This window comes from Nematostella vectensis, chromosome 1 (genome assembly GCF_932526225.1).
Source record: "Nematostella vectensis chromosome 1, jaNemVect1.1, whole genome shotgun sequence".
Taxonomy (NCBI): Eukaryota; Metazoa; Cnidaria; class Anthozoa; order Actiniaria; family Edwardsiidae; genus Nematostella; species Nematostella vectensis.
In genome coordinates, this window is record NC_064034.1 from 7,024,830 (window position 1) to 7,051,776 (window position 26,947).

General features: G+C 40.4%; 1 protein-coding gene across 5 annotated transcripts; it reads left to right on the forward strand.

Moving 5' to 3' along the window:
* The first annotated feature begins 840 nt into the window (after nucleotides 1–840).
* Nucleotides 841–26,116, forward strand: LOC5519036 (sarcolemmal membrane-associated protein). 5 transcript variants are annotated; one of them, XM_048726954.1, is made up of 35 exons: nucleotides 968–1,101; nucleotides 1,801–1,880; nucleotides 2,678–2,825; nucleotides 5,332–5,395; nucleotides 5,813–5,840; nucleotides 6,177–6,230; nucleotides 6,462–6,557; nucleotides 6,848–6,919; nucleotides 7,052–7,129; nucleotides 7,409–7,471; nucleotides 7,866–7,964; nucleotides 9,307–9,381; nucleotides 10,629–10,664; nucleotides 11,412–11,486; nucleotides 14,182–14,239; nucleotides 14,370–14,447; nucleotides 17,329–17,478; nucleotides 17,853–17,921; nucleotides 18,576–18,638; nucleotides 18,712–18,774; nucleotides 18,877–18,939; nucleotides 19,161–19,229; nucleotides 19,791–19,856; nucleotides 20,006–20,068; nucleotides 20,144–20,209; nucleotides 20,303–20,386; nucleotides 20,473–20,535; nucleotides 20,675–20,737; nucleotides 20,856–20,918; nucleotides 21,856–22,002; nucleotides 24,180–24,255; nucleotides 24,352–24,463; nucleotides 24,804–24,863; nucleotides 25,257–25,364; nucleotides 25,729–26,116. In XM_048726954.1, exons 2-35 carry the CDS (start codon nucleotides 1,878–1,880, stop codon nucleotides 25,843–25,845), a joined length of 2,592 nt encoding a protein of 863 aa, XP_048582911.1. In that variant the 5' UTR covers nucleotides 968–1,101; nucleotides 1,801–1,877; the 3' UTR covers nucleotides 25,846–26,116. The 5 variants fall into 5 exon arrangements, with proteins under 5 accessions (XP_032219804.2, XP_032219803.1, XP_048582904.1 ...); XM_032363912.1 differs by lacking the exon at nucleotides 1,801–1,880 and having other exon boundaries at nucleotides 860–1,101; XM_048726947.1 differs by lacking the exon at nucleotides 1,801–1,880 and having other exon boundaries at nucleotides 860–1,101; nucleotides 5,816–5,840.
* The last annotated feature ends 831 nt before the right edge of the window (nucleotides 26,117–26,947 follow it).

Sequence of the window (26,947 nt, forward strand, 5' to 3'; positions counted from 1 at the left end):
AGGCAGTGAATTGATTTAATTGCTTATTATAATTGCAAGGGATGTATACGAGTCCCCGGGATGCATCTTTATACATCCCTTGCATTTATTATGAGCAATTCAATTCATCAGCCCCGTTCTTCCCTGCTGAATATCAAAACCCTCCCCGGACTCTAAGCTACTTGCCTATTAATGAGGTTTGTACGTGAATAAAGCCCTACAGAAAACAATGGAAACCGTGTCAATCTTGTAATAACCCCCACGTTAACCCCACACTTCCCCGGGACCATGGGGGTGGGAGTTTCAAATGACTAGTGCATTATTCTGCGTCAGCCGGAAGTAAACTGGTGACAATGTTTACTTCCGATCGATTACGTAACAATCTCCGATGTGTTGTTCAGTAAAATATAACATTTTCGTGCATAGTAAAACAAAAATACAGTAAAAAAAAGTTTCCGAGGATATCGCCCAGGGTACTTACCTGGTAAATTGAAATAAGCACTATTTATTAATTTGTTTTCTCGATATTTATGAGTATCATTATTTTGTCTCATCAAAAGATCCCATTCTCCAGCTCCTAACGATACTCCTCTTTCCAGCTTTACCTAAGTGGTCACCCGTTACATTATAATGAAGAAAACGAAGACGGAAAACCTCCCCTAAGAAGTCTTGGAGGATCTACATTTTTGTATGCTAACAGGAGGCGGGTAAAACGGCCTCATCCACTGACACAGAAAACAATCAAATATTATAGATTATTATAGATATTATAGATCGGTACTAGTGGGGAAGGGTAGGTTGTCTGAGAGTCATGTGACGGCCGGAAAACTTAGCATGGTCACGTGACATGTAGAGCCGGCTTGTTCGGAAGTGCGCATGCGCCGCGTAGTGTCAATTCCTGTGCTGTGTTCAGAACAACATGATTTGGAGTGGAAAATGGCGATGGCAATTCTCACTGCTAGGCCTAACTCACATATTTTTGAAGAGAGAAAAGTTTTGCTAACAGAAACAGCTAAAGTCGGACGTTCTGTAGCAAAAAATAGACCAGCTCCAAACAACTGTATCTTCGACTGTAAGGTTCTTTCGAGAAACCATGCTATCCTTTGGTTCCAAGATGGAAAGGTTAGTCTTGGCGCAAATTTTGCTCTTATTTTTAGCTCAATTCAACACTTCACTGCCGCTATGAATATTTTCTCGACCCTCTAGATGCCTTGCTAGATATGCTTGTGGACTTGCGGCACGTAATATCAAGAATGACTCGTAATTCCTGAGTCAAAGATATGCTCGAGCATGTCTTTCACTCGATTCAAAATTGAAAACGAAATATTTTGTAGCGTTATTTTCTTCTGCGTATAACAAACACATTGTCAAATGAGTTTGCCTCGTGAATGCCAGGAGCTACAAAATTTTAGAAATATCTAACTATAGAGTGGAAAAGTGGACAAATTCAGTTCTGGAACCATAAGAGGTTGTTTGACACAAACGAAATGTTAGTCAATCCAATATTATGGTGTTGTGATCTCTGATCTGTTGTAATGCGATGTTTCTACATGTCCTCTGTTATTATCTTACCACTATTGTCATCCTTATCTCTACCTTCTATCGCCTTGTCATTTCTCAAATCTGGCTTAGTTATCTCGATTCTCGGTCACATTGCCTAAGAGTTCAAAAGACTGATCCAGGTTTGAGCTCGATCGATATTATTTTTTTTTACTCTGTAGTGTTATTTTTAAAAATATTATAGATTTTCTTATTCAAATTGAATAAGTGAAATAATTTATGGCTTAAGAGCATAATCAAGTTTAGGACTGTTATCCTTAGGGGGTGGTATCTAAAAAGCCTGGGGCACTCAGAGGAAGTATAGATGTACACAACTGGAGGTGCTGTGTAGCCAATATATGGCAAGTAAAAACCTCTGAAGCCTGTAATAACCAAATACAATCAACCTGAATAACCCAGACCTCACTTTTCTAGCATGAATCGTCTCTATGATAAATATGTGCTCATTTTTGATTTGTTATTAGCAAAATTGTAAGTGACATTGTAAATATATATTGTACTAATCTGGATTGGCAATTTATGACAGATGTTGGCACTTGTAGTGATTATGCCTTTGGATTATGCAATTTTAAACCTATTTCTTGGTATCTTTGCAAATAAGGTTACTTGCACAGTATACATAGAAGTGAATAATCCAATGGGAAATTGTCCAAGAATATTGCCCCATTATTTCATTGGACAGAATCAACCAACAAATCATCTGTGAATAACATGCAGATTTCAAAGTGTAATGTACACATAGACAGAGTTGTTTTATAATTTATCGTACAAGGTCACTGCTGTTAGTTGAAAATGCTTAAGTGAAGAAGGGAAAGCCATGAAACTTATTTCACCTTTTTGTGATTCAAGTTTCTTGAGAATCTATGTGTTGTAACCCACAATAGTCTGTTGGTAACATACAAATGGCTGAATCCTGTTCTCTGAAAGCTATTTGAATGTTTACAGGGACAAAAACAAAAATGCTACAGCTTTCCAAAGCTGGATTTTTTTGTGTGTTTGTTGTATTTGATACCCATGAACCACTGCGGGTTATGATGGACATATGGATTCTCAAGTGCAGCCTTATTTGTTATAGCTGAATGTGCCTTTTAAAGGTTTTAAGTTCTTCTGTTGATCATAACACAATTTATGTTTTCAGTTTTTCCTTCAAGACACCAAAAGTAGTAATGGGACTTATGTAAATAATGTACGGCTAAGCAAGGGGTCTGAGGAAAGTGAACCAAGGGAGCTGAGATCTGGGGATATAGTCCAATTTGGAGTCGATGTTGTAGAGAATTCAAAAAAAGGTATGTCATAAACATCAGTGGCCATCAGACACTTTGAGTGTACATCAGACACCATATGTGTAAATCAAATAACAAAAGTGTACACCAAGAGTGTATATCAGGCACCAAGAGTGTATATCAGGCACCAATAGTGTGCATCAGACAACAAGAGTGTACATTAATAATATATGTTTATTATTATTCCCTATTGCAGTTGAGACTGAATTGCAGGGAGAGCGCCAACAAACTTACAGTACACACAATTAACATATTTTACAGTTACAAAATCGTTTAGTCTTTTGGTTTTTGTCATTTGTGTGCGCCTCGTAGTACCCGACCTAAGACTGTATTTGGCGGGTACTACACATGTACTTGAGTCCATCAGCTGTAGGACGGGATGCTAGGGTGGAAGGTTGGCTACATACTGGCGGCATAGATTATTGCGGCGCGTCTCAAGAGTCAGGAGACATTAGACACTTTTGAGTGTACATCAGACACTTTGAGTGTACATCAGACACCAAGAGTTTATATCAGACACTTTGAGTGAACATCAGGTACCAAGAGTGTACATCAGACACTTTGAGTGTACATCAGACACCAAGAGTGTACATCAGACACCAAGAGTGTACATCAGACACTTTGAGTGTACATCAAACACCAAGAGTGTACATCAGACACCAAGAGTGTACACCAGACACCAAGAGTGTACATCAGACACCAAGAGTGTACATCAGACACTTTGAGTGTACATCAGACACTTTGAGTGTACATCAGACACCAAGAGTGTACATCAGACACCAAGAGTGTACATCAGACACCAAGAGTGTACATCAGACACTTTGAGTGTACATCAGACACCAAGAGTGTACATCAGACACCAAGGGTGTACATCAGACACTTTGAGTGTACATCAGACACCAAGAGTGTACATCAAACACCAAGAGTGTACATCAGACACCAAGAGTGTACATCAGACACTTTGAGTGTACATCAGACACTTTGAGTGTACATCAGACACCAAGAGTGTACATCAGACACCAAGAGTGTACATCAAACACCAAGAGTGTACATCAGACACCAAGAGTGTACATCAGACACCAAGAGTGTACATCAGACACCAAGAGTGTACATCAGACACCAAGAGTGTACATCAGACACCAAGAGTGCACATCAGACACTTTGAGTGTACATCAGACACTTTGAGTGTACATTGTACATCAGACACTTTGAGTGTACATCAGACACTTTGAGTGTACATCAGACACCAAGAGTGTACATCAGACACTTTGAGTGTACATCAGACACCAAGAGTGTACATCAGACACTTTGAGTGTACATCAGACACTTTGAGTGTACATCAGACACTTTGAGTGTACATCAGACACTTTGAGTGTACATCAAACACCAAGAGTGTACATCAGACACTTTGAGTGTACATCAGACACTTTGAGTGTACATCAGACACTTTGAGTGTACATCAAACACCAAGAGTGTACATCAGACACTTTGAGTGTACATCAGACACCAAGAGTGTACATCAGACACCAAGAGTGTACATCAGACACTTTGAGTGTACATCAGACACCAAGAGTGTACATCAGACACTTTGAGTGTACATCAAACACCAAGAGTGTACATCAGACACTTTGAGAATCAAAAAGCCCAAACTGTCGCGATCTCGTACCAGAACAATGAATACAATACACCAAAAACTGGAAATCGACTCTGCCAAATTTTCGTCTTTAGTAAGTTCTTCAGTCTGCCCTGAAAAAGTCTTATTAAAGACGAAAATTTGGCAGAGTCGATTTCCAGTTTTTGGTGTAGTGTATTTCAGACACCTTGAGTGTACATCAGACACCAAGAGTGTACATCAGACACTTTGAGTGTACATCAAACACCAAGAGTGTACATCAGACACCAAGAGTGTACATCAAACACCAAGAGTGTACATCAGACACTTTGAGTGTACATCAGACACCAAGAGTGTACATCAGACACAAAAAGTGTACATCAGGTACCAAGAGTGTACATCAGACACAAAAAGTGTACATTAGACACCAAGAGTGTACATCAGACACAAATAGTGTACATCAGACACCAAGAGTGTACATTAGGCACAAATAGTGTACATCAGACACCAAGAGTGTACATTAGGCACCAAGAGTGTACATCAGACACCAAGAGTGTACATCAGACACCAAGAGTGTACATCAGACACCAAGAGTGTACATTAGACACCAAGAGTGTACATCAGACACCAAGAGTGTACATTAGGCACCAAGAGTGTACATCAGACACCAAGAGTGTACATCAGACACAAATAGTGTACATCAGACACAAATAGTGTACATCAGACACCAAGAGTGTGCATCAGACACCAAGAGTGTACATCAGACACCAAGAGTGTACATCAGACACCAAGAGTGTATAATAGACACCAATAATGTACATTTGACACCAATAGTATTGTTTTATAACACAAACATATACATGATCTTATTCTAACTGTGTGTTTTGTCTGCTTTAGTTACTCATGGCTGTATCATTGCAAACGTTACTTTGTTTCTTCCTGATGGACAAGAAGCAATAAGGTGAAATGTTGGAATTAGATTGGATTTTTATTTATTTACTATGATATTGAGAAAAGGCTCTGACTAGTTTTTTGTTGTTGTTGTGTAAGTACTAAGAATAAAATCCATTAAAAAAATTATTGGGATAAATTTTTTAACCGAATCTTCCAAGATTGAAATAATACATCAGGTGCAGGTATCACATAGAAAAGGATAGTATTTAACGATCCTTTAATAAGGAATGACCAACTTTTTTGTTTGGGGGAGGAGATGGGCGTACGCCTCTTGCACCCCTATGTTCATGTGCCTGAAGATGTGTTTGTTTTAAGTGAAATCCCCAGCCTTGTAACACGGTTTATGTGTGTTATGCCCAAGCCTTTACTTAATTCCCTTTTGCCTGATGAGTCAAGCTAATTAAAAAAAATTGGAATGTTTTAGAAGCAGTTCAACTAAGGGATCATCAGTTGTGAGTATTCAAAGTTATGTAGATACATTCAAGACTGGAATATCCAATAGTGTTGGCCAGATTATAATTATAGAGTCAAAGTAATAATAGACAACAATATTGATAAATCATTGAAAATGTGTACATTAAACAAATAGCACCAAAAAGAAAAAAAAATCAAAACGTTAACATAATCAAGGATTGATGCTTCACATAGTTTTCATACAGTATATAAGGTTACATTTATATGGCTAGTATAATGACTTCATTAATCCAAACTCTTCAATGTCTTTATCTTCAGAGTGCTAGGTATGAATGACTCCATTGATCCAAACTCTTCAATGTCTTTATTTTCAGAGTGAAGGAGGCCTGCAGGTACAAGAACTATGGCAACTCTCGCAATATTTACAAGTAAGGGTACCCTTGGTCATCAAATATATCCACTGCTATTGTTAAAAAAACAGGAGACCATGTTGTAAACACTTGGTTAATAGAACACTTAGTGTGGCCAACCACGCACAAGTTAGAGTAAAGAATAATAAATTCAACAATTCTAGCCTGTTTTGCACACAATTGGGAGTACAGTGTAATAAACTTTTTTCTGCTGTGTAGTTTCAACCATTCACTGTCTGTTATTCTTAGGATGCATTGTACAGAGAAGAAATGCTGGAAACAAAGCTAGCGGCACTACAGAGGCTAATTGGCAACTCCCAGATTATTCTGGATGAAAATGCACAGGTAAACAGTGGCAGGCAGGGTGGGGGGGAATGGAAGGTTTGGTGAGAGGGGGAAGGGGTGAGGTTATGATATTCAAATTGATAGTTTGTGTTTTTTTACTTTTTTTTTTTTACTTGTTTTTTGTGTATTTACTAATTTTGTATTTTTTTCTTTGTATTTATTTATTTATTTGATTTTGACCTAATTAAGAGAAATACAGGACAAAGGCTGGAAAGCTGCTACAGCATAGCCAAACTTGGTATTCCCCCAACGAACTGAATATATAGTAAAAAAAACTTATTTTATATTAGAAATTTGCTCAAGAAGACAAGCTTCTCTCTAGATTGGAGACTTTAGAAAGTCAAGTAGAAGCACTTACTAGGGTAAGGGATTAAATATAGCTCATTCATGTATAACTGCAAGCTCTCATTGTATTTTACCTCCACATTTGCAATAGTTGATAATTATTAGTGTTTAAACAGTATGTGATTTGATTTGGTATTTGATTTGTGCAGAATTTAAGTGAGGAAGACATCAAAAGGCAGTTACTCAACCTACAAGAAGACAGACATACATATGAGATGAGGGCAAAGGTTAGAATGATTAACCAACTCTTATTTCTATTTATAGTAGAGGTTGCTCATGTACAGTATTTGTTTCTGTTGGTTGCTTTCTCATGGCAGCAATTTACCTCTATTTTTCCCCTCCTATGTGAAGTTGCTTTGTATTTTTTATACCTCATAATTAACTGGAAAGGCCATATTAGGTTTCATTTGTTAGATGAAGCATTATAATATAAGTACATAAAGGCAAAAAAAGCTTTATTTAATCTAACTTCAAAGAAGAGAGAAACTGAAATTTGTTTTTAACAGGAATCCTTGAAGCGAATCTTGCAAGAGAAACTTGAAGCTGTGCAGAAACTAGCAGAAGCAGAGGTGATATTTTATGCATTAGCTATCAACTTATATATTGTAATGTAATTGTGCTCTGGGCTCCTATTAATAGCAGGTTGCCTTTTAGACATCTGTTAGAACTACCCTGACCCTCAGAAACGTTAGGGTTTTCTCACTATAAATCCCAACCTCTATTCTCCCATCAGACATGTGTAATAAGGTTTTAATGCTTATGTATCGCATTTGATGATGTTCAATCTTCTCTATACTAGTTATTTTGGTTAATCAAAGTGGTCTTATTGATAAATGTTTTATATTAACTAATGCTCATTTAAGTGCCCAGCTTCAAATAAGTGTGATTTGAATACTATGTTATTTTGACATATTTTGGATGCACAGATTGTGATTATGAGTGTGAGTTTTTTATGTATTTTAGCGCACCTGTAGTAATACAGAAGATGAATGTCTTCACTTCAAGAGTTTGTATGAGAGGTCCCAAGAGGAAATGAGGGATCTTAGTAACAGGCATTCTGAGGTAAGGGCAGGAAAAATGGGGGAGGAGGGGAGGGGGGGTGACAGAGTTTGTATTAGAGGTCCTAAGAGGAGGTTAGGCATTATGAGGCAAGGCGGAGGGGGGGATGACAGAGTTTGTATTAGAGGTCCTAAGAGGAGGTTAGGCATTATGAGGCAAGGGGGGGAAGGATGACAAAGTTTGTATTAGAGGTCCTAAGAGGAGGTTAGGCATTATGAGGCAAGGGGAGGGGGGGGATGACAGAGTTTGTATTAGAGGTCCTAAGAGGAGGTTAGGCATTATGAAGCAAGGGGGGGTGACAGAGTTTGTATTAGAGGTCCTAAGAGGAGGTTAGGCATTATGAGGCAAGGGGGAGGGGGGGGGGGGGGGTGACAGAGTTTGTATTAGAGGTCCTAAGAGGAGGTTATGCATTATGAGGCAAGGGGAGGGGGGATGACAGAGTTTGTATTAGAGGTCCTAAGAGGAGGTTAGGCATTATGAGGCAAGGGGGGGATGACAGAGTTTGTATTAGAGGTCCTAAGAGGAGGTTAGGCATTATGAGGCAAGGGGGAGGGGGGGATGACAGAGTTTGTATTAGAGGTCCTAAGAGAAGGCTATGCATTATGAGGCAAGGGGGAGGGGGGATGACAGAGTTTGTATTAGAGGTCCTAAGAGGAGGTTAGGCATTATGAGGCAAGGGGGGGAAGGATGACAGAGTTTGTATTAGAGGTCCTAAGAGGAGGTTAGGCATTATGAGGCAAGGGGAGGGGGGGGATGACAGAGTTTGTATTAGAGGTCCTAAGAGGAGGTTAGGCATTATGAAGCAAGGGGGGGGTGACAGAGTTTGTATTAGAGGTCCTAAGAGGAGGTTATGCATTATGAGGCAAGGGGAGGGGGGATGACAGAGTTTGTATTAGAGGTCCTAAGAGGAGGTTAGGCATTATGAGGCAAGGGGGGGGGGGAGCATTATTCCAAAATAAAGGGGTAGTGGGGTTTCATTCCAACGTAAGGGGGTAGTGGTTTAGTGGGGTTGAGGGGCATTCTAATATATGATGGATTAGAGGAAGAGGGTAGAGTTTCTTCAAAGTGAGACACACTATCTGGCACTAATAGTCATGGATGTGATTCATATACCATATTAGCAATTCAGTAACCAGCATCCATCTGTTGTTTTACCCGATCACAATCAACTTTTATTCTCCTTGGACAATATAGTATCCATGGATTGAATTCCTATTTTTGAACACTCTTTTTCAGCATTGACTTTCTCAGCCATATAATAATATACAATAGCTATGTAATTGTAAAATAATCAAATCAATGATTCAGTAGTAAAGAGGGTAACTAAAGTCTGATCTTATTTTAGAGGTTAAAGGAGATGAAAACATTACAACAACAGGTTGAAGAGGCAGAGAGCCGTCATGCAGCAGCTGATGAGAAGGTGGGTGGAAGTCAGTAGAGGTGTGGTGTGGTAGAGCCGTCATCCAACAGCTGATGAGTAGGTTGGTGGTAGTCAGACAGTAGAGGGGTGGTAGAGAGCCGTCATGCAGCAGCTGATGAGAAGGTGGGTGGAAGTCAGACAGTAGAGGGGGGGGGGGGTAGAGCCATCATGTGACAGCTGATGAGAAGGTGGGTGGTAGTTGGACAGTACAGACGGTAGAGGTGTGGTAGAGAGCTGTCATCCCATACCTCATGAGAAGGTCGGTGGTAGTCAGACAGTAGAGGTGTGGTAGAGAGCTGTCATCCCATACCTCATGAGAAGGTCGGTGGAAGTCAGACAGTAGAGGGGGGGGTAGAGCCATCATGTGACAGCTGATGAGAAGGTGGGTGGTAGTCAGACAGTACAGACAGTAGAGGTGTGGTAGAGAGCCGTCATGCAACAGCCGATGAGAAGGTGGGTGGTAGTCAGACAGTAGAGGTGTGGCAGAGAGCTGTCATCCCATACCTCATGAGAAGGTCCGTGGTAATCAGACAGTAGAGGGGTGGTAGAGCCGTCATGTGACAGCTGATGAGAAGCAGGGTGGTAGTCAGACAGTAGAGGTGTAGTAGAGAGCCGTCATGCAACAGCCGATGAGAAGGTGGGTGGTAGTCAGACAGTAGAGGTGTGGTAGAGAGTTTTCATGCGACAGCTGGTGAGAAGCAGGGTGGTAGTCAGACAGTAGAGGTGTGGTAGAGAGCTGTCATCCCATACCTCTAGAAGGTTGGTGGTAGTCAGACAGTAAAGGTGTGGTAGAGCTGTCATGCAACAGCTGATGAGAAGCTGGGTGGTAGTCAGACAGTAGAGGTGTGGTAGAGCTGTCATGCAACAGCTGATGAGAAGCTGGGTGGTAATGGTAGATGTAGATGGGGGTACAGCTGAAAAGAAGGTGGGCGGTAGTAGCACAGACGGTAGAGAAGCTGATGAGTAGATGGGTGGTAATAGCAGGGAGGGCTTAAATGCATTGTGGATGTTGTACCATTTTCTCTGTGTTAGTACTGTGTAACTGAAGAAATGTCAAAATCATAACACTCTGTAGCCACTATCAACATAACAGCAAATGGAAGTTGAAGGCTGATTTGAAAGAGGTGTATAACACAATGTCAAGGATGAAACAGCAAAGCAAAAAAAAAAAACATTACTTTATTTTTCAAGCATCTATTTGATTACATATTTCAATTGACATATACACATGTTGTTGTTTGTTATAGAACTGGGATGAAATCATTGCTTTCTACATCAGTAATGTTAGTTTGTTTATCATTTTATTATTATTTCTAAAATAATAATAAAAGTAATCAAGAATAAGTAATGATGTAAACAGCAATCTAAATTTCAAAGGTCACTTAGATAATATTCTACAGATTTAGCCACCAGAGCTTGTCTTTTTGAGTGAAAGATGAGATGGTCTTTATGCTGTTCGGATTAGGCCATCTGCTATGTCATTGCATCAACATCATATGTACCATCAGCACCATCTTCATCAATGACCACCCATCTTTTGCTATGCAACCATCCTCATCCCTGACCCACAGCTGAAGCTAGCAGGGCGATGCGTGAAAAAAATGGTATCTTCTTGCACCTATTCCGCTTGCAAATAAAAGAAAATTGAGGGTTCCCCCTTCTCCCTTGACTGAATTTTCTAGCTACAGAAGAGTCATGCCTCCACTGTCTGCTGTGCATTCATATCACATCACATCTGCAACCATCTGCCATCACCTGTAGCACTAATCTATGGAAATACTAATATCATGGCCACTTTTGCTAATCCACAGCACTTTATTATTCAAAGTACATATATCTAAGTAAATTTTAATGTAACGGTAAATGCATTATATTAAAGATAATGTTATTTTTTGTAATTGATATAATGACTGATCTTTATTATTTTTACTTTTGCACAAATTTATTTACATGTTTAACAAGCTGCACTAAACACAACTAAGGCCACCCGTTCTAACCTTCCATCTAACACCACCTCATCTTCACCACAGGCATCTCAGGAGAGAAGTGACATTGAAAGCAGGCTTGAGGATGCACGCTGTCAGGAGGCCATGCTTGCAGCAAGGGTAAGGTGTCATGTTTAAAAGTGTAGTTGCCATGGTGATATGATGCTTGTGGCAAGTTTAAGGTGTCATGTTTCAAAGTGTAGTTGCCATGGTGATATGGTGCTTGTGGCAAGTTTAAGGTGTCATGTTTCAAAGTGTAGTTCAATGGTGATATAGTGCTTGCGGCAAGGGTAAGGTGTCATATCTCAAGTTTAGTTGCCATGGTGATATGGTGCCTGTGGCAAGTTTAAGGTGTCATGTTTCAAGGTGTAGTTGCCATGGTGATATAGTGCTTGCGGCAAGGGTAAGGTGTCATGTTTCAAAAAGTAGTTGTCATGGTGATATGGTGCTTGCGGAAAGGGTAAGGTGTCATATCTCAAGTTTAGTTGCCATGGTGATATGGTGCTTGCGGAAAGGTAAGGTGGTGTCATAACTGAGAATGTGTTTGCCATGGTGATATGATGCTTGGGGCAAGGTGCCATGTTTCAAAGTGTAGTTGCCATGGTAATACGGTGCTTATGCAAGGGTGATGTGGTAGTCAGAATGTGGTTGCCATGGTGATATGGTTTGCTGCAAGGTTAAGGTGGTGACATGATGATGTTTATGACATAGCAGATGTTTAAAAAAACCGTCATAAATACCTGACATTTTACGCAATGTTATTTACCAGCTTGGAGGTCCGTTTTGTTAGGCGTTACCTGGGAGACGTCTGTCAGGGTATTTCATTGTACGGAAGGACCCTGGTATAAGGGCACTGAGTGAGCGCAGACAAAGAAAACTCATTCGTAATTAGTTTGCGCGCACTTACGGTCCGGTATCGGGCCCCAATCGTAGAACAGCACGATAGCCTATCGGGCGCCAATCGTAGAACAGCACGATAGCCTATCGGGCCCCAATCGTAGAACAGCACGATAGCCTATCGGGCGCCAATCGTAGAACAGCACGATAGCCTATCGGGCGCCAATCGTAGAACAGCACGATAGCCTATCGGGCGCCAATCGTAGAACAGCACGATAGCCTATCGGGCGCCAATCGTAGAACAGCACGATAGCCTATCGGGCCCCAATCGTAGAACAGCACGATAGCCTATCGGGCCCCAATCGTAGAACAGCACGATAGCCTATCGGGCGCCAATCGTAGAACAGCACGATAGCCTATCGGGCGCCAATCGTAGAACAGCACGATAGCCTATCGGGCGCCAATCGTATAACAGCACCATAGCCTATCGGGCGCCAATCGTAGAACAGCACGATAGCCTATCGGGCCCCAATCGTAGAACAGCACGATAGCCTATCGGGCGCCAATCGTAGAACAGCACGATAGCCTATCGGGCGCCAATCGTAGAACAGCACGATAGCCTATCGGGCGCCAATCGTAGAACAGCACGATAGCCTATCGGGCGCCAATCGTAGAACAGCACGATAGCCTATCGGGCCCCAATCGTAGAACAGCACGATAGCCTATCGGGCGCCAATCGTAGAACAGCACGATAGCCTATTGGGCGCCAATCGTAGAACAGCACGATAGCCTATCGGGCGCCAATCGTAGAACAGCACGATAGCCTATCGGGCGCCAATCGTAGAACAGCACGATAGCCTATTGGGCGCCAATCGTAGAACAGCACGATAGCCTATCGGGCGCCAATCGTAGAATAGCACGATAGCCTATTGGAGCCGCGCAATTTCATAGATGCTGATACTTAGTAGGAATCACTTTTACTGTGTTGAATAAAGAACGAGACATGACTGAACTTCTTCATGATTTCGTGATATAAAGTAACACTCACGTATCGTTATAATCCCTATGATTATACCTTAACAATAATTTCTTGCAAGTTTTTTTTTAATTCTTAGACTTACGTGGTTTAACAGAATTCATAAAGGGGATGTAGTGAAAAGAAATGTATTAGTAGTAGTTTGATTTATCATTCAAAATGTATTTTTGTTGGCGTTGCCCTATATGCGCGCACTATAAATTAGACAACGCCGGCCCAGTACTATTTCGAATCTGGAGTGTCGCAGTGTTGAGCAAATGAGTAGAAATAGGCTTTGCCTCACTGGCGCTATCTCTGAGTACTGCCGCAAGCTGACGGTTCGCTGTGTCTGAACGTTTTCGCTTAGCTGACGATGTAGCTCTTGCGCGCGCTAATGACGACACAATCCGCTTCTGAATTCCCGAATGGTATGCATTAAATCCATCAGACGAGATCAAGTTGAATAGTCGGGAGAAAGAAATTTACTAACCGAACAAAATATTTAAGTGATTTCTACCCAATTTACAAGTAAGAATCTAATCTTATCTAAAAAGCTTGTCCCAATGAGCAAAGAAACATTATATCAGTGATATTCGATTTGTGGCCGTCGTCAAAGACTCGTAGCTTAATAAATTTATTAAGTCGTACAACATATCTAAACTTGATTCAGTAAACGAGTACATCTAACATTAATACACTCAGGGATAAAAGAGTCGTGTATAATGATTCATAATGCTATTGTGCAGATATGTAGTGATAGTAGACTATGTCTAGCGCGACTTTCCCACTTTCAGAAAGGTTAGCATCATGAACTACTTAATGTCTTTTCCTTTTTCGTGCATTTTAACGTGTGTTTATTATCGTGCAGGCTGAATCTTAACAAGCCGAATGTAATTTTACCAAGCAACAACTCTATGTCTTTTCCTTTTTCGTGCATTTTAACGTGTGTTTATTATCGTGCAGGCTGAATCTTTACAAGCCGAATGTGATTTTACCAAGCAACAACTCTCCGCTATGAAAGGTCGGTAGCAGCCGCCCTGCTTCCTTGTTTTGTCTTCTTTTAGACTGAACCTTACAGACGAAAACAGTATCTCTGCTATATTTTTTGCAGAATAATGTTGGAGCCATATTGATGTTTTTCTTTTTATCAGCCCATTTGGCCAAGACAAGGGAACACGCCACGAACCCAGCAAAAAGTCAGTCGGACACAACTATGTTAAACAACACAGGTGAGATGGGTCGGACACAACTATGTTAAACAACACAGGTGAGATGGGTCGGACACAAGTATGTTAAACAACACAGGTGAGATGGGTCGGACACAACTATATTAAACAACACAGGTGAGATGGGTCGGACACAACTATTTTAAACAATACAGGTGAGATGGGTCGGAAACAAGAATGTTAAACAACACAGGTGAGATGGGTCGGAAACAACTTTGTTAAACAACACAGGTGAGATGGGTCGGACACAACTATGTTAAACAACACAGGTGAGATGGGTCGGAAACAACTATGTTAAACAACACAGGTGAGATGGGTCGGACACAACTATGTTAAACAACACAGGTGAGATGGGTCGGACACAACTATATTAAACAACACAGGTGAGATGGGTCGGACACAACTATGTTAAACAACACAGGTGAGATGGGTCGGACACAACTATGTTAAACAACACAGGTGAGATGGGTCGGACACAACTATATTAAACAACACAGGTGAGATGGGTCGGACACAACTATTTTAAACAATACAGGTGAGATGGGTCGGAAACAAGAATGTTAAACAACACAGGTGAGATGGGTCGGACACAACTATGTTAAACAACACAGGTGAGATGGGTCAGAAACAACTATGTTAAACAACACAGGTGAGATGGGTCGGACACAACTATGTTAAACAACACAGGTGAGGTGGGTCGTAAACAACTATATTAAACAACACAGGTGAGATGGGTCGGACACAACAATGTTATACAACACAGGTGAGATGGGTCGGACACAACTATGTTAAACAACACAGGTGAGATGGGTCGGACACAAGTATGTTAAACAACACAGGTGAGCCACAACTATTTAAACAACACAGGTGAGATGGGTCGGAAACAACTATGTTAAACAACACAGGTGAGATGGGTCGGAAACAACTATGTTAAACAGCACATGTGAGATTGAGTTAGACATAACGGTATCAAGGAACACTGGGATGGGTCAGACACAACTATATTAAACAGTACAAGTGGGACGTGTTCCCATACGAGCTAGCACTCCAATGTTGTTAATTAGAAGCCACGTGATCGGTAAGGGTCATTGCCGCTCGCCGTTCTTTGTGCACTCGGTGACAGCTCGGTTAAGACTCAGTAAAGTCTTGATAAAGTATCGGTGAAATCTCGATTAATTCTCGACAGAAGTACAATTATTGTATTGTATTATACTAGAAAACGAGTGATATTGAAATTGTGATGATATTTTAAATCGTTTCGTTTTGTTTTTGTTTTTGTTTTCACACCGAGTCGCTTTGATCGCCATCTTTCGTGCCCTTTTTTTATTCAAAACTGGTGTAGTTTGGGAAATGAACTTCATGCACCGATATGTTAAAGAAGAAATAAAAATATTGGTTACTCCGTAGCTCGAACATCAAAATGCACGATTAATAATTATTAGAGCACTTTATGTAGGAATTGTGATTGGTCCATTGCTTTTCCCTATTCAAAATTCAGACAATTCATGGCAGTTTGCCATCCGCTTACTCTGTTTTCTTTCCCCTGTCGAGAAGCAGACTTTAAGCAGCACTTGTTTGGCTGCTCAAATGTATTATTAAGAATCGCTGTATTTTAACCTCGTCGAATAGCAGACTTGTTTGGCGGCCAAAATGGATTTTTCAGACTCGCTGATTTTTTACACTGAGAGCTGGACCATTCCATCTCCTAAAAACCAGACGTTTTGGTTCATATTTTTAACAGGTATTTTTTTTCTTTTTTGTTAAATCGTCTACAAGTTCGCCTTGCTTCCATCTGTTAACATTTTATGAGAGCTGAAATCTTGCATTAGAATCTTTGTTATTTCAATTAGAGCATCAGTTTAACATGTGCATGGGTCAAAAAGCACATATTTACGCTTCCGTTTTTGTGTCTAATGAGCTCTTATATTATCGTCTAGTAACATGGTTTGTGTCAGGCTATGTTCGATATATGTCGCAGTTACCAATTCTGGCATTCATTGTGGTCCTTCACCGCAATCATTTAGTGGTTTTGCAAGCCATCAGTTCTTACACCGAGAAAAGACTTGTCACTTCGTACTTTAGAACTCCAATCAGCCACAAGAAATGACGGTATCTTGTTCATCACCATTGTATGATATTCTTTAATTTATAAACGAGAAAAAAGACGGGTTCTGTCCTTAAACATGTTGCGACTTTCATATTCCTCTAGATTTTTTGTGAGGAATAACGATCTAGAATAACGATCAGCATAAAACTTGTATCAAGACATTAGCGCAGTTATGACCTTATTACGGCAGTGGATCGGATGTGTATATTATATGTATTAGCGCAGGTATAACCTAATTACGGCAGTGGATTAGCGGTACGGTATCTGCAGGTCATAGCAGGTACTCTGCTATTACTGTGTTCAAAACTTTGAAAATGAAAAACGCACAACTTCCTTTAGTTTCATTCCTATCGTTGGTAAACATTAACAGTTAAGTAAAAAAAAAAAATATTTTAGGGTTGATAATGGTGATGTCTTATATAGTCTGGGGATTTGCTACAAGTGCGGTTTTTTTGTAGGTGCCGTTGTGTTGTTTATTTTGACTTCACCACGAGGGAGTATTTTTATTCCATTTTCGAAGCCTTGCTAGGCGCAATAACAAGACAAGTGCAGCAATTCCGGACATTTCTTAAAATAACAACTCCCTTGATGTTATTCGCGATCGCAGGACACCGGTCACACTTTCTTAATGGTGCGATAAAACAAATGTTCGAGAGTTGTAATGATGTTCGACTCGGGCGCCAAGGGAGTTACTCATTAGAATTCCTTTTTTTCTCTGAGCTCAGTATAAGTTCTTTTTTTCCTACTTTTTTCTAACCGTGTTTTTCTGCCATTCAGATGGGGATGAAGTCCGTGAGGTCTCGTCTGACATCTCTGCCGTCAGGGTGCCGCATCTCGCCAGTGAACCGTTGCTGTCACCGTGTAACACCATCGATCAAGTGCCCTCCAACCCTGCGCCTATAGCTAGCCAGCCAGAGCTATTCCACGGTGAGAAGGCTAGCACTTAAAACTACATCCAGTTAGATAGTTAATCCAACTGCCACTAGCTGAATTACCCTCCCCCCTGTGCACCAAGACCTCTGAATTTATCCCCTCCCCTGTACGTCCCCCTATACGCCCAGCCTTATTAAATTACCTGTATGCCAAGACCTCATGAAATAAATGTGCCTTGAAATTGAACTGTGAATTGTGCCTTGAAATATCCCGTGAAATGTGCCATAAAATTTAGTGTGCACTAAAATTTAGTACCGTGAATGAAATGTACCATGTTTTGTTGTGGCAATGTACGTAAAATGTACAGTGAAATGTGCCGTGGAATATGCTGTGAAATGTGTAATATTCATGTGTGTATTTCTTTGCAGCTAACGGTGAGATTGAAGATAGACCTGAAGTTGATTTTAGCAGCACAGATGACGTCAAGCTTTTACAAGGTATTATGGGAACACTCCCGTCACGCTTTAGACGTTACCCGTCACGCTTTAGACGTTACCCGTCACGCTTTAGACGTTACCCGTCGTCGACACCTACATTGCCATACTCCCCATTACCATTACTACCTTCATCATCATAATTATCACCATCATCGCTTCCTTTATCGCCATTATAATCACCATCGCTACCTTTATTTTCATACTTATCATGATTATTACAACTATCCTCTTCACAATTAATATCATTACTATCACAATTACCTTTATTATTACTACCTTCATCATCATAATTATCACCATCATCGCTTCCTTTATCGCCATTCATCATAATCACCATCGCTACCTTTATTGTCATAGTTATCATGATTATAACAACCATCCTCTTCACAATTAATATCATCATCATCGTCGTCGTCGTCGTCGTCGTCACCATAATCATAATCGTATTTGCTTTTATCTGGCCACGCTTCTATAGAGAAGCTCCTGCAAGTTGTATATCGGAACTGCCTTGGTGCCATGGCGTAAACAGCGGCTTTGGAAGTCACCTGTCTTTCTATCGTGACTATTCTCTTCTCCTCCCCACACGGTTCTCTTCATTTGCCTCTGCACCCGAGTATAAAAAACACTTTTTAAGGTTCTTCTGTACTCTTACAGCCAACCTTGTTAAACTCGAAGACGATGTGGTGCATAAGGAAAGGTTACTCTCGTCACTTGAAGGTAAGTTGGAATATAATAGGAATGTTTTACTTTGCTCTTTTGTCAGTCTAATGAGATGTCTGCCTCTATGCAGTTAAACTCCAACAGACGAGGAATTCACTTGTGGAATCACAAGAAGAAGTCTGTTCATTGAAAGGTGCGGACATTCAGACCGCAACATTTGTTTGCTATGTGTACATGTGTAAGGTTGGAGGTCTGACTTTGTGCTCATCTTATCGTTCACTGTTATTTTCTTCAGATATTTTGTCATCAACCGAGCACCAATTACAAGAAGACAAAACAAAGATTAGAGAATTAGAAGGTGATAAAGTACCAAATGTGTTCATTAAATGTTGATTCTTAAGCATTGTAGTCATTAACTGCATCTGAAACGTCTCGTGGCTATATATATTTTAGTTTTATTTTTGCTTGTTATATTGTTTTCCGTGGGTTGTTTTTGAAGGTATCTTTTTATTTCGCTGATTATTAAACGTGTTATGTGTGCTGTTTTACGCTTCTAAACTTTGTGTCTTTTTTCTGCAGAACAAGTCATGGAATATTACTTGAAATCTATCGATCAGCTCGCAGGGGATGATAGTGCCACTGAAGAAGGTACGAGGACGTCAGTGATTATACAAACGATAGCGCATATATAACCATAGACAAACTCATACCAACGTAGATGGCCTTGATTATTGTAACGTTTGCCATAACACGTAGTGTAGCTAGGGGCAAGTTACTGTCGAATCCGTTGTATCGTGACGCCGCATTCTCAAAACATCGATTTGTTTTTGTCTTTTGGGATTTTCTGTTTCGCCAGTCAAATTATTCTAAGCCAATCAGATTCTTGCCATCTTTCGCCTAGTGCAGTTGCCCGGCTTTCTGTCCCGACACTGTCTGGTTTTCGTCCAGAGGATAGCCAGGGAAGTGCACAAAGCGAGACCCTGATTGGCTCAGAATGGTTTTACTGACGGAACAGAAAACCAAAACAAATCGTGTTTTGAAAACGCGGGTCGCGATTCAATGGATTCGACAGTAATGAGACCAAAAAAAGACGTTGACTATTACAGTTACCTCAGCGCAAAATGCATGCATACATGGGCCAAGAACCCATATGGTCCTGAGCAATTTGGTGCACACTGCCTAGTAACAGTCTCTACCCGTCTCTTTCAGTTGATGGCGAAGAGTCTGTAAAACCTAGAACACAAAGTTTCCATGATAGATTCCAAGAACTATTCGGTGAGTCCTTACTAAGGGCTGGCCAAACTGTATGTATGAATAAAGTTAAGAGTCGTTTTCACATAAATAAATGTTGACATGTGCTATCCTTTTGCCACCATTTGAAATTTATATTTTACTTAACCGTTCTCTGACATTTTTATTCCAAGATAAAATTTTCCACGTTAAAGCTCTTGTAAAAGAAAGAAGAAACTTACTACTGCAATGGGCTGGTAAGGATGGTCTGCTTATCCTTTTCCTCTCTCTTTCAAGACACCTTTTAAATTTCTTTTTACACCAACTTACAGAGTCGGACGAAGACAGACAACACGTAGTCGCAGAACTCATGGCTAACTCTGAAAGCCAGTCACATGGTAAGCATAACTGTCTGTTAGATACTCTTCGTGGGTAACGTCTGATTGAGTATAACAGGTATGTATGTAGCAACATTTAATGTATTGTTATAGACGAGACGATACTTGAACGTGAAGGGAGCAAGGAAGCGGAGGTCTTTATGTCAAATGGATTAAAAAACCTCAAAGATATTGAAGGTAAACCTATCCTGTCCTGTTGTTCAGGTTTTGGCAAGTGCTGTATCAAACAGTAACTATCTTACTCAACGTGTGTTGTTTTGCAGATTATGTAGCAGATATTGAAAAATTAATCGACTCCGAGCATGAAGGGGGTCTTCAGCTTAAAGGTAACTAGTCATATTGTGCGAAAGGCTAATTCTCTTGTGTTGTTACATTGATTTATAATCAGGCCGAGAGTTATCAATGTAGCTGGGGTTCTTCTTTGATCTTCATATTTATTAAGTCGCTATCTCGTCTTGTTCGTAGAGGAGTTACGAAATGCACAGGCGTACACCAAAGAGTTCAAGCAACAAGTCTTAGATTTACGAGGTGATTATAGTATTTGTTGTTTGACACTGTTTTAGCTGTTTTATAGTCGGATCTCTATTATTTTCCGATACAGCCGGAGTTAAATCTTTTTAATGTAAATATGTCATTATCTCTGTAGACAAAATTCTCGAAGAACAGGAACAGTCGCGCAAAAAGGAGGAATATGCCGCAAACTTGAAACGTATGTATAAAGACTTGAGACGTTTGGTGTTACTTATTGCGCTGATAAGGTCTTGTTTGATAAAGGGTAAGGGTTAGTAAACATATGGCTAAGGACTTAAGTCATTACGTATATATTCATGGTGTTTCTTGTTGTGCTGTAAGGTCTTGTTTAATTAAGGGTTATGGTTATTAAACGTATGGATGAAAACTCTAGTCGTTATCTATACTATAGATAATACGCCAAGGAATGGACTGTTGTCCACCTTTTACAAAAAACGGCTTAGTTAGAAAACTCCGAAATCACGCCATTTCAACACATTGCCGGAGAGGAGGCGTGCAAAATGGTTTTTATCTCAAGATTATACCGGATAGATAAGTTCTACTCATTTGTTTTTGTAAGCGAGAGGATCACACTCGCAAAGGCGCCATATTCAAGATTTCACAGAAGCACAAAAATAATTTATTTCCCGCAGCAAAAAGGACAAATGACCTTCGTGCATCCGTGTCTCTCAAGAAAAACACACTAAAAGTATACCGTAATAAGTCTATCTCCAAAAATATCATCGTAGAGAAGAGATCTTATTCTAGACAATTTCGAAGATGTGTAAACAAACCTTCGAGCGCGCGGAAAATCAAATTTGAAAAAGAATTCGAATACTTGCCGTAGTTGTATTGCATAGATTTTAAAACACAACCGTCCTTTTATCGTTATTTAGAGGGGCATTATTCCTACCTCGAAAAGAAAGTAGATTCTTTAGCTCCATAGCGCATCTCTTTTTTGTTCCTTGTTGTGCTGGTCATAATATCTTGCGTGTTCTTAGTTTTGCTGATCTTCTCTTCTTTGTTCCTGGTTGTACTGGTCATGTCTTGCTTGTTCTTTTTTTTTTTTTTTTTTTTTTTTGCTGGTCATTTTGTCTTTGTTCCTTGTTGTACTGATCAGTTCCTCTTTGCTCCAGGTCAAGTTGGCGAGCTGACCCATGAGCGAGATCTTCTCAAAGTTGAGAGAACTGGTGATCTTCATTCAGTGGTATCAGCGCAAAGTTCTGCCCGGGAGATGCAGAGACAAGCGGCTAAGAGTGCAGAGGAGGCGGGCAAGTATAAAGGTACAGCAGATTTATTGCTTTTCCCATGTGTATGTCTCATACTTATTTCCTTTACCCACGGCTAGGTATCATACTTATTACCTTTACCCACGGGTAGGTATCATACTTATTACCTTTTCCCATGGGAAGGTATCATACTTATTACCCTAACCCACGGGTAAGTATCATACTTATTACCTTAACCCACAGGTAGGTATCATACTTATTACCTTAACCCACGAGTAGGTATCATACTTATTACCTTTACCCATGGGTAGGTATCATACTTATTACCTAACCCACGGGTAGGTATCGTACTTGTTACCTTAACCTATGGGTAGGTATCATACTTATTACCTTTCCCATGGGTAGGTATCATACTTATTAAATTACCCACGGGTTGGTATCATATACTTGTTACCTTTACCCACGGGTAGGTATCATATACTTGTTACCTTTACCCACGGGTTGGTATACTTATTACCTTTACCCACGGGTAGGTATCATACTTATTACCTTAACCCACGGGTAGGTATCATACTTATTATCTTTTCCCATGGGTAGGTATCATACTTATTACCCTAACCCACGAGTAGGTATCATACTTGTTACCTTTACCCATGGGTAGGTGTCATACTTATTACCTTATACTTATTACCTTAACCCACGCATATGTATCATACTTATTACCTTTTCCCGTGGGTAGGTATCATACTTATTACCTTAACCCACGGGTAGGTATCATACTTATTACCTTAACCCACGGGTAGGTATTATACTTGTTCCCTTTACCCATGGGTAGGTATCATACTTATTACCTTATACTTATTACCTTAACCCACGCATATGTATCATACTTATTACCTTTTCCCGTGGGTAGGTATCATACTTATTACCTTAACCCACGGGTAGGTATTATACTTGTTCCCTTTACCCATGGGTAGGTATCATATTTATTACCTTATACTTATTACCTTAACCCACGCATATGTATCATACTTGTTACCTTAACCCATGGGTAGGTATCACACTTATTACCTTAACCCACGGGTAGGTATCATACTTGTTCCCTTTATCCACGGATAAATGTCATACTTATTACCTTAACCCACGAGTAGGTGTCATACTAATTATCTTAACCCACAGGTAGGTATCATACTTGTTACCTTTACCCATGGGTAGGTATTATACTTGTTCCCTTTACCCATGGGTAGGTATCATACTTGTTCCCTTTATCCACGGGTAGGTATCACACTTATTACCTTAACCCACGGGTAGGTATCACACTTATTACCTTAACCCACGGGTAGGTATCATACTTGTTCCTTTTATACATGTGTAGGTATCATACTTATTACCTTAACCCATGGGTAGGTATCATACTTATTACCTTAACCCACGGGTAGGTATTATACTTTTCCCTTTACCCATGGGTAGGTATCATACTTATTACCTTATACTTATTACCTTAACCCACGCATATGTATCATACTTATTACCTTTTCCCGTGGGTAGGTATCATACTTATTACCTTAACCCACGGGTAGGTATTATACTTGTTCCCTTTACCCACGGGTAGGTATCATACTTGTTCCCTTTATCCACGGATAAATGTCATACTTATTACCTTAACCCACGAGTAGGTGTCATACTAATTATCTTAACCCACAGGTAGGTATCATACTTGTTACCTTTACCCATGGGTAGGTATTATACTTGTTCCCTTTACCCATGGGTAGGTATCGTACTTGTTACCTTAACCCATGGGTAGGTATCATACTTGTTACCTTAACCCATGGGTAGGTATCATACTTGTTACCTTAACCCATGGGTAGGTATCATACTTGTTCCTTTTATACATGTGTAGGTATCATACTTATTACCTTAACCCATGGGTAGGTATCATACTTATTACCTTAACCCATGGGTAGGTATCATACTTATTACCTTAACCCACGAGTAGGTATCTTACTCATTACCTTAACCCACGAGTAGGTATCTTACTCATTACCTTAACCCATGGGTAGGTATCACACTTATTACCTTAACCCACGGGTAGGTATCATACTTGTTCCCTTTATTTATGGGTAGGTATCATACTTGTTACCTTTATCCATGGGTAGGTATCATGCTTATTACCTTAACTCGTGCCGTATTACCTTAACCCATGGTTGACCACTGAATTCTGATTGTTTCAGTCGAGCTGAGTGCCCTTGGGGAGGATAATACCACGTTGAGACAGAGAATACAAACCCTCGAAAGCGAGTTAAAAAGGTTAGGTTCAACCAATTCTGAAATCGCTATGCTGCTTGTTGCAGAACTATGTTTTATAAGACGAAAATAATCTTTATCTATGTCAATGTTATTCAGATACCGGCGAGAAAATAACCGTTTGTCCGTGGACCACACAAATCTACAGATGTCCCTTAAGAAACTGGAGGATGAAAATCGCGAAGAGCACGATAGACATGTTAAACAGAAGGTACGACATTGCATAGCACGATAGACACGTCAAACAGAAGGTACGACATTACATACATTTAGAAGATGGAATTCTTTATCTAGGGTAAATAGAAGGTAGAAAGAAAAGTCAGCACTTTGCCTAGTTGCTGATAACGATGGGATACATGTCCATGAGAGGCGAGACACTGAACGGCAACTAAGAACTGCTTTGCTAAGCAGAGATAGTAGAACCATTTTTGCTATACACTATCTTACATCAGAACTGTGTAATTGTGTTTCGTCTGTTCTTTAACTGTAGCAGCGCAGTGGGGGGAAAGGGAGGAACTTTTTAAAACTAAACCACCAATTTGTCACCACAGCTTTCCTTGGAAGGTAAAGTGGAGCACGAAGCCAAAGCGAGGAGGGACTCCACAGATAAGGTGAGTAAGTACTTTATCAAGCAAGTACTATTGATATTGTCTCTTTTCTCGACTACCGATTTTGAGGATCGTTTTTTTTTTTTACGAATGCTAATATGTCTGTCTTCTCAGGCTATCGATTTAGAGGATCGTCTTTTTACGATCACTAATATGTCTCTCTTCAGGATCGTCTTTTTACGAATGATAATGTGTCTGTCTTCTCAGGCTATCGATTTAGGGGATCGTCATTTACGAACACTTATGTGTCACTTTTTCAGGATCGTCTTTTTATGAATGCTAATATCTGTCTTCTCAGGCTATCGATTTAGAGGATCTACTTTTTACGATTACTAATATGTATCTCTTCACTTCAGGATCGCCTTTTGACGATTGCTAATGTGTCTGTCATTTTAGGCCATCGAGTTAGAGGATCGTCTTTGGCTCGCGGAGAAGGCACTGAAGGAGAAGGAAGAGGAGTCAACGCGCACAATTACCCAAGCACAACAGAGCATCACCCAGCTGGTAAGACCGCCGAGACATTTGGTCTAATTAATTGTTGAATGAGGATTGAAGCCCTGGGAGAGCTTTGTATTTGAAATTGTTGAAAAAGGACGTCTAAAATACCGGGAGAGGTTGTTCTGTTTATGGTGTTTATAGGTGGCTCTTTTTTCTAGTTGTCGATAGAATAGGCCTTGGGAAGGTGCCGAAGGAGAAGTTTTATAAAGAGTAATGTCTGGAGGATTGAGGAACTAAGGAAGCTGTTCTAATTATAGTTGTCAAAAAATATGCCTAAGGGGCGTTGGCATATTTATTGCTGTCGAAAGGATAGGACAAGCGGCATTAATTGGTGACAGCTTACCTGACCTTTTCGATGTCTTTCTTGCAGAGGAATATGCTGGTCTCCGTCCTGATCGCTGTTCTCGCTATGACTCTTGCATACGCGTTGGGTTTAATCTCGATCTCTGCTGGTGGGAAAAAGTCTGCATCCAACTCTCCTTCCTAACGTCTTTAGTCGCACGGCCTTCTTAACGTACTTATGGTACTTGCATGCTTCGTGACAATATATTTACTACTATCATTCCTCTGGGCCTAATTACACGTTTTTAAAATATGAAGTATGGTTGTTTTGTTGGATGCGTCATTTTGTCGGCGTGGCGTCCATGGTGTGTGTTATTTTTGTAGGTGTTTCTTCTGCTTGGAATCCTTGCTTTGTGTAATACTTGCATTTTCAGTTAAATAATTTTTCTACTTTGAATAAATGTATTGAAACTATACACCGATTTTAATCATTATCTGCTTGGGATGGAGCGCGCGAACGTGGGGGGAGGTTGAGGTGCGCCAAAGGAAGGGGGGATTAGGACCTAGTTATAAAGATGGCTTTATAGTTAAATGGAATTTTGTTTAAAAAAAATAGATTCAAGTCCAAGATTTGGACAAAATGTTGCCCTAGATCCAAACGCTTGTGGAATATTGTAATGGGGGTAGAGGTACTTGCGCTTGTGGAATATTGTAATGGGGGTAGTGGTACCTGCGCTTGTGGAATATTGTAATGGGGGTAGTGGTACTTGCGCTTGTGGAATATTGTAATGGGGGTAGTGGTACCTGCGCTTGTGGAATATTGTAATGGGGGTATTGGTACTTGCGCTTGTGGAATATTGTAATGGGGGTAGTGATACTTGCGCTTGTGGAATATTGTAATGGGGGTAGTGGTACTTGCGCTCGCTTGTGGAATATTGTAATGGGGGTAGTGGTACTTGCGCTCGCTTGTGGAATATTGTAATGGGGGTAGTGGTACTTGCGCTTGTGGAATATTGTAATGGGGGTAGTGGTACCTGCGCTTGTGGAATATTGTAATGGGGGTAGTGGTACCTGCGCTTGTGGAATATTGTAATGGGGGTATTGGTACTTGCGCTTGTGGAATATTGTAATGGGGGTAGTGGTACTTGCGCTTGTGGAATATTGTAATGGGGGTAGTGGTACTTGCGCTCGCTTGTGGAATATTGTAATGGGGGTAGTGGTACTTGCGCTTGTGGAATATTGTAATGGGGGTAGTGGTACTTGCGCTTGTGGAATATTGTAATGGGGGTAGTGATACTTGCGTTTGT

Bases quoted from the DNA above. Each gene is read 5' to 3' on its own strand.
- LOC5519036 (XM_032363913.2), top strand. From the start codon at position 856: ATGCGCCGCGTAGTGTCAATTCCTGTGCTGTGTTCAGAACAACATGAT. The intron at 20,387-20,472 runs GTAAACCTATCC...GTTGTTTTGCAG, and splicing joins AAACCTCAAAGATATTGAAG to ATTATGTAGCAGATATTGAA. The intron at 24,464-24,803 runs GTACGACATTGC...TTGTCACCACAG, and splicing joins ATAGACATGTTAAACAGAAG to CTTTCCTTGGAAGGTAAAGT.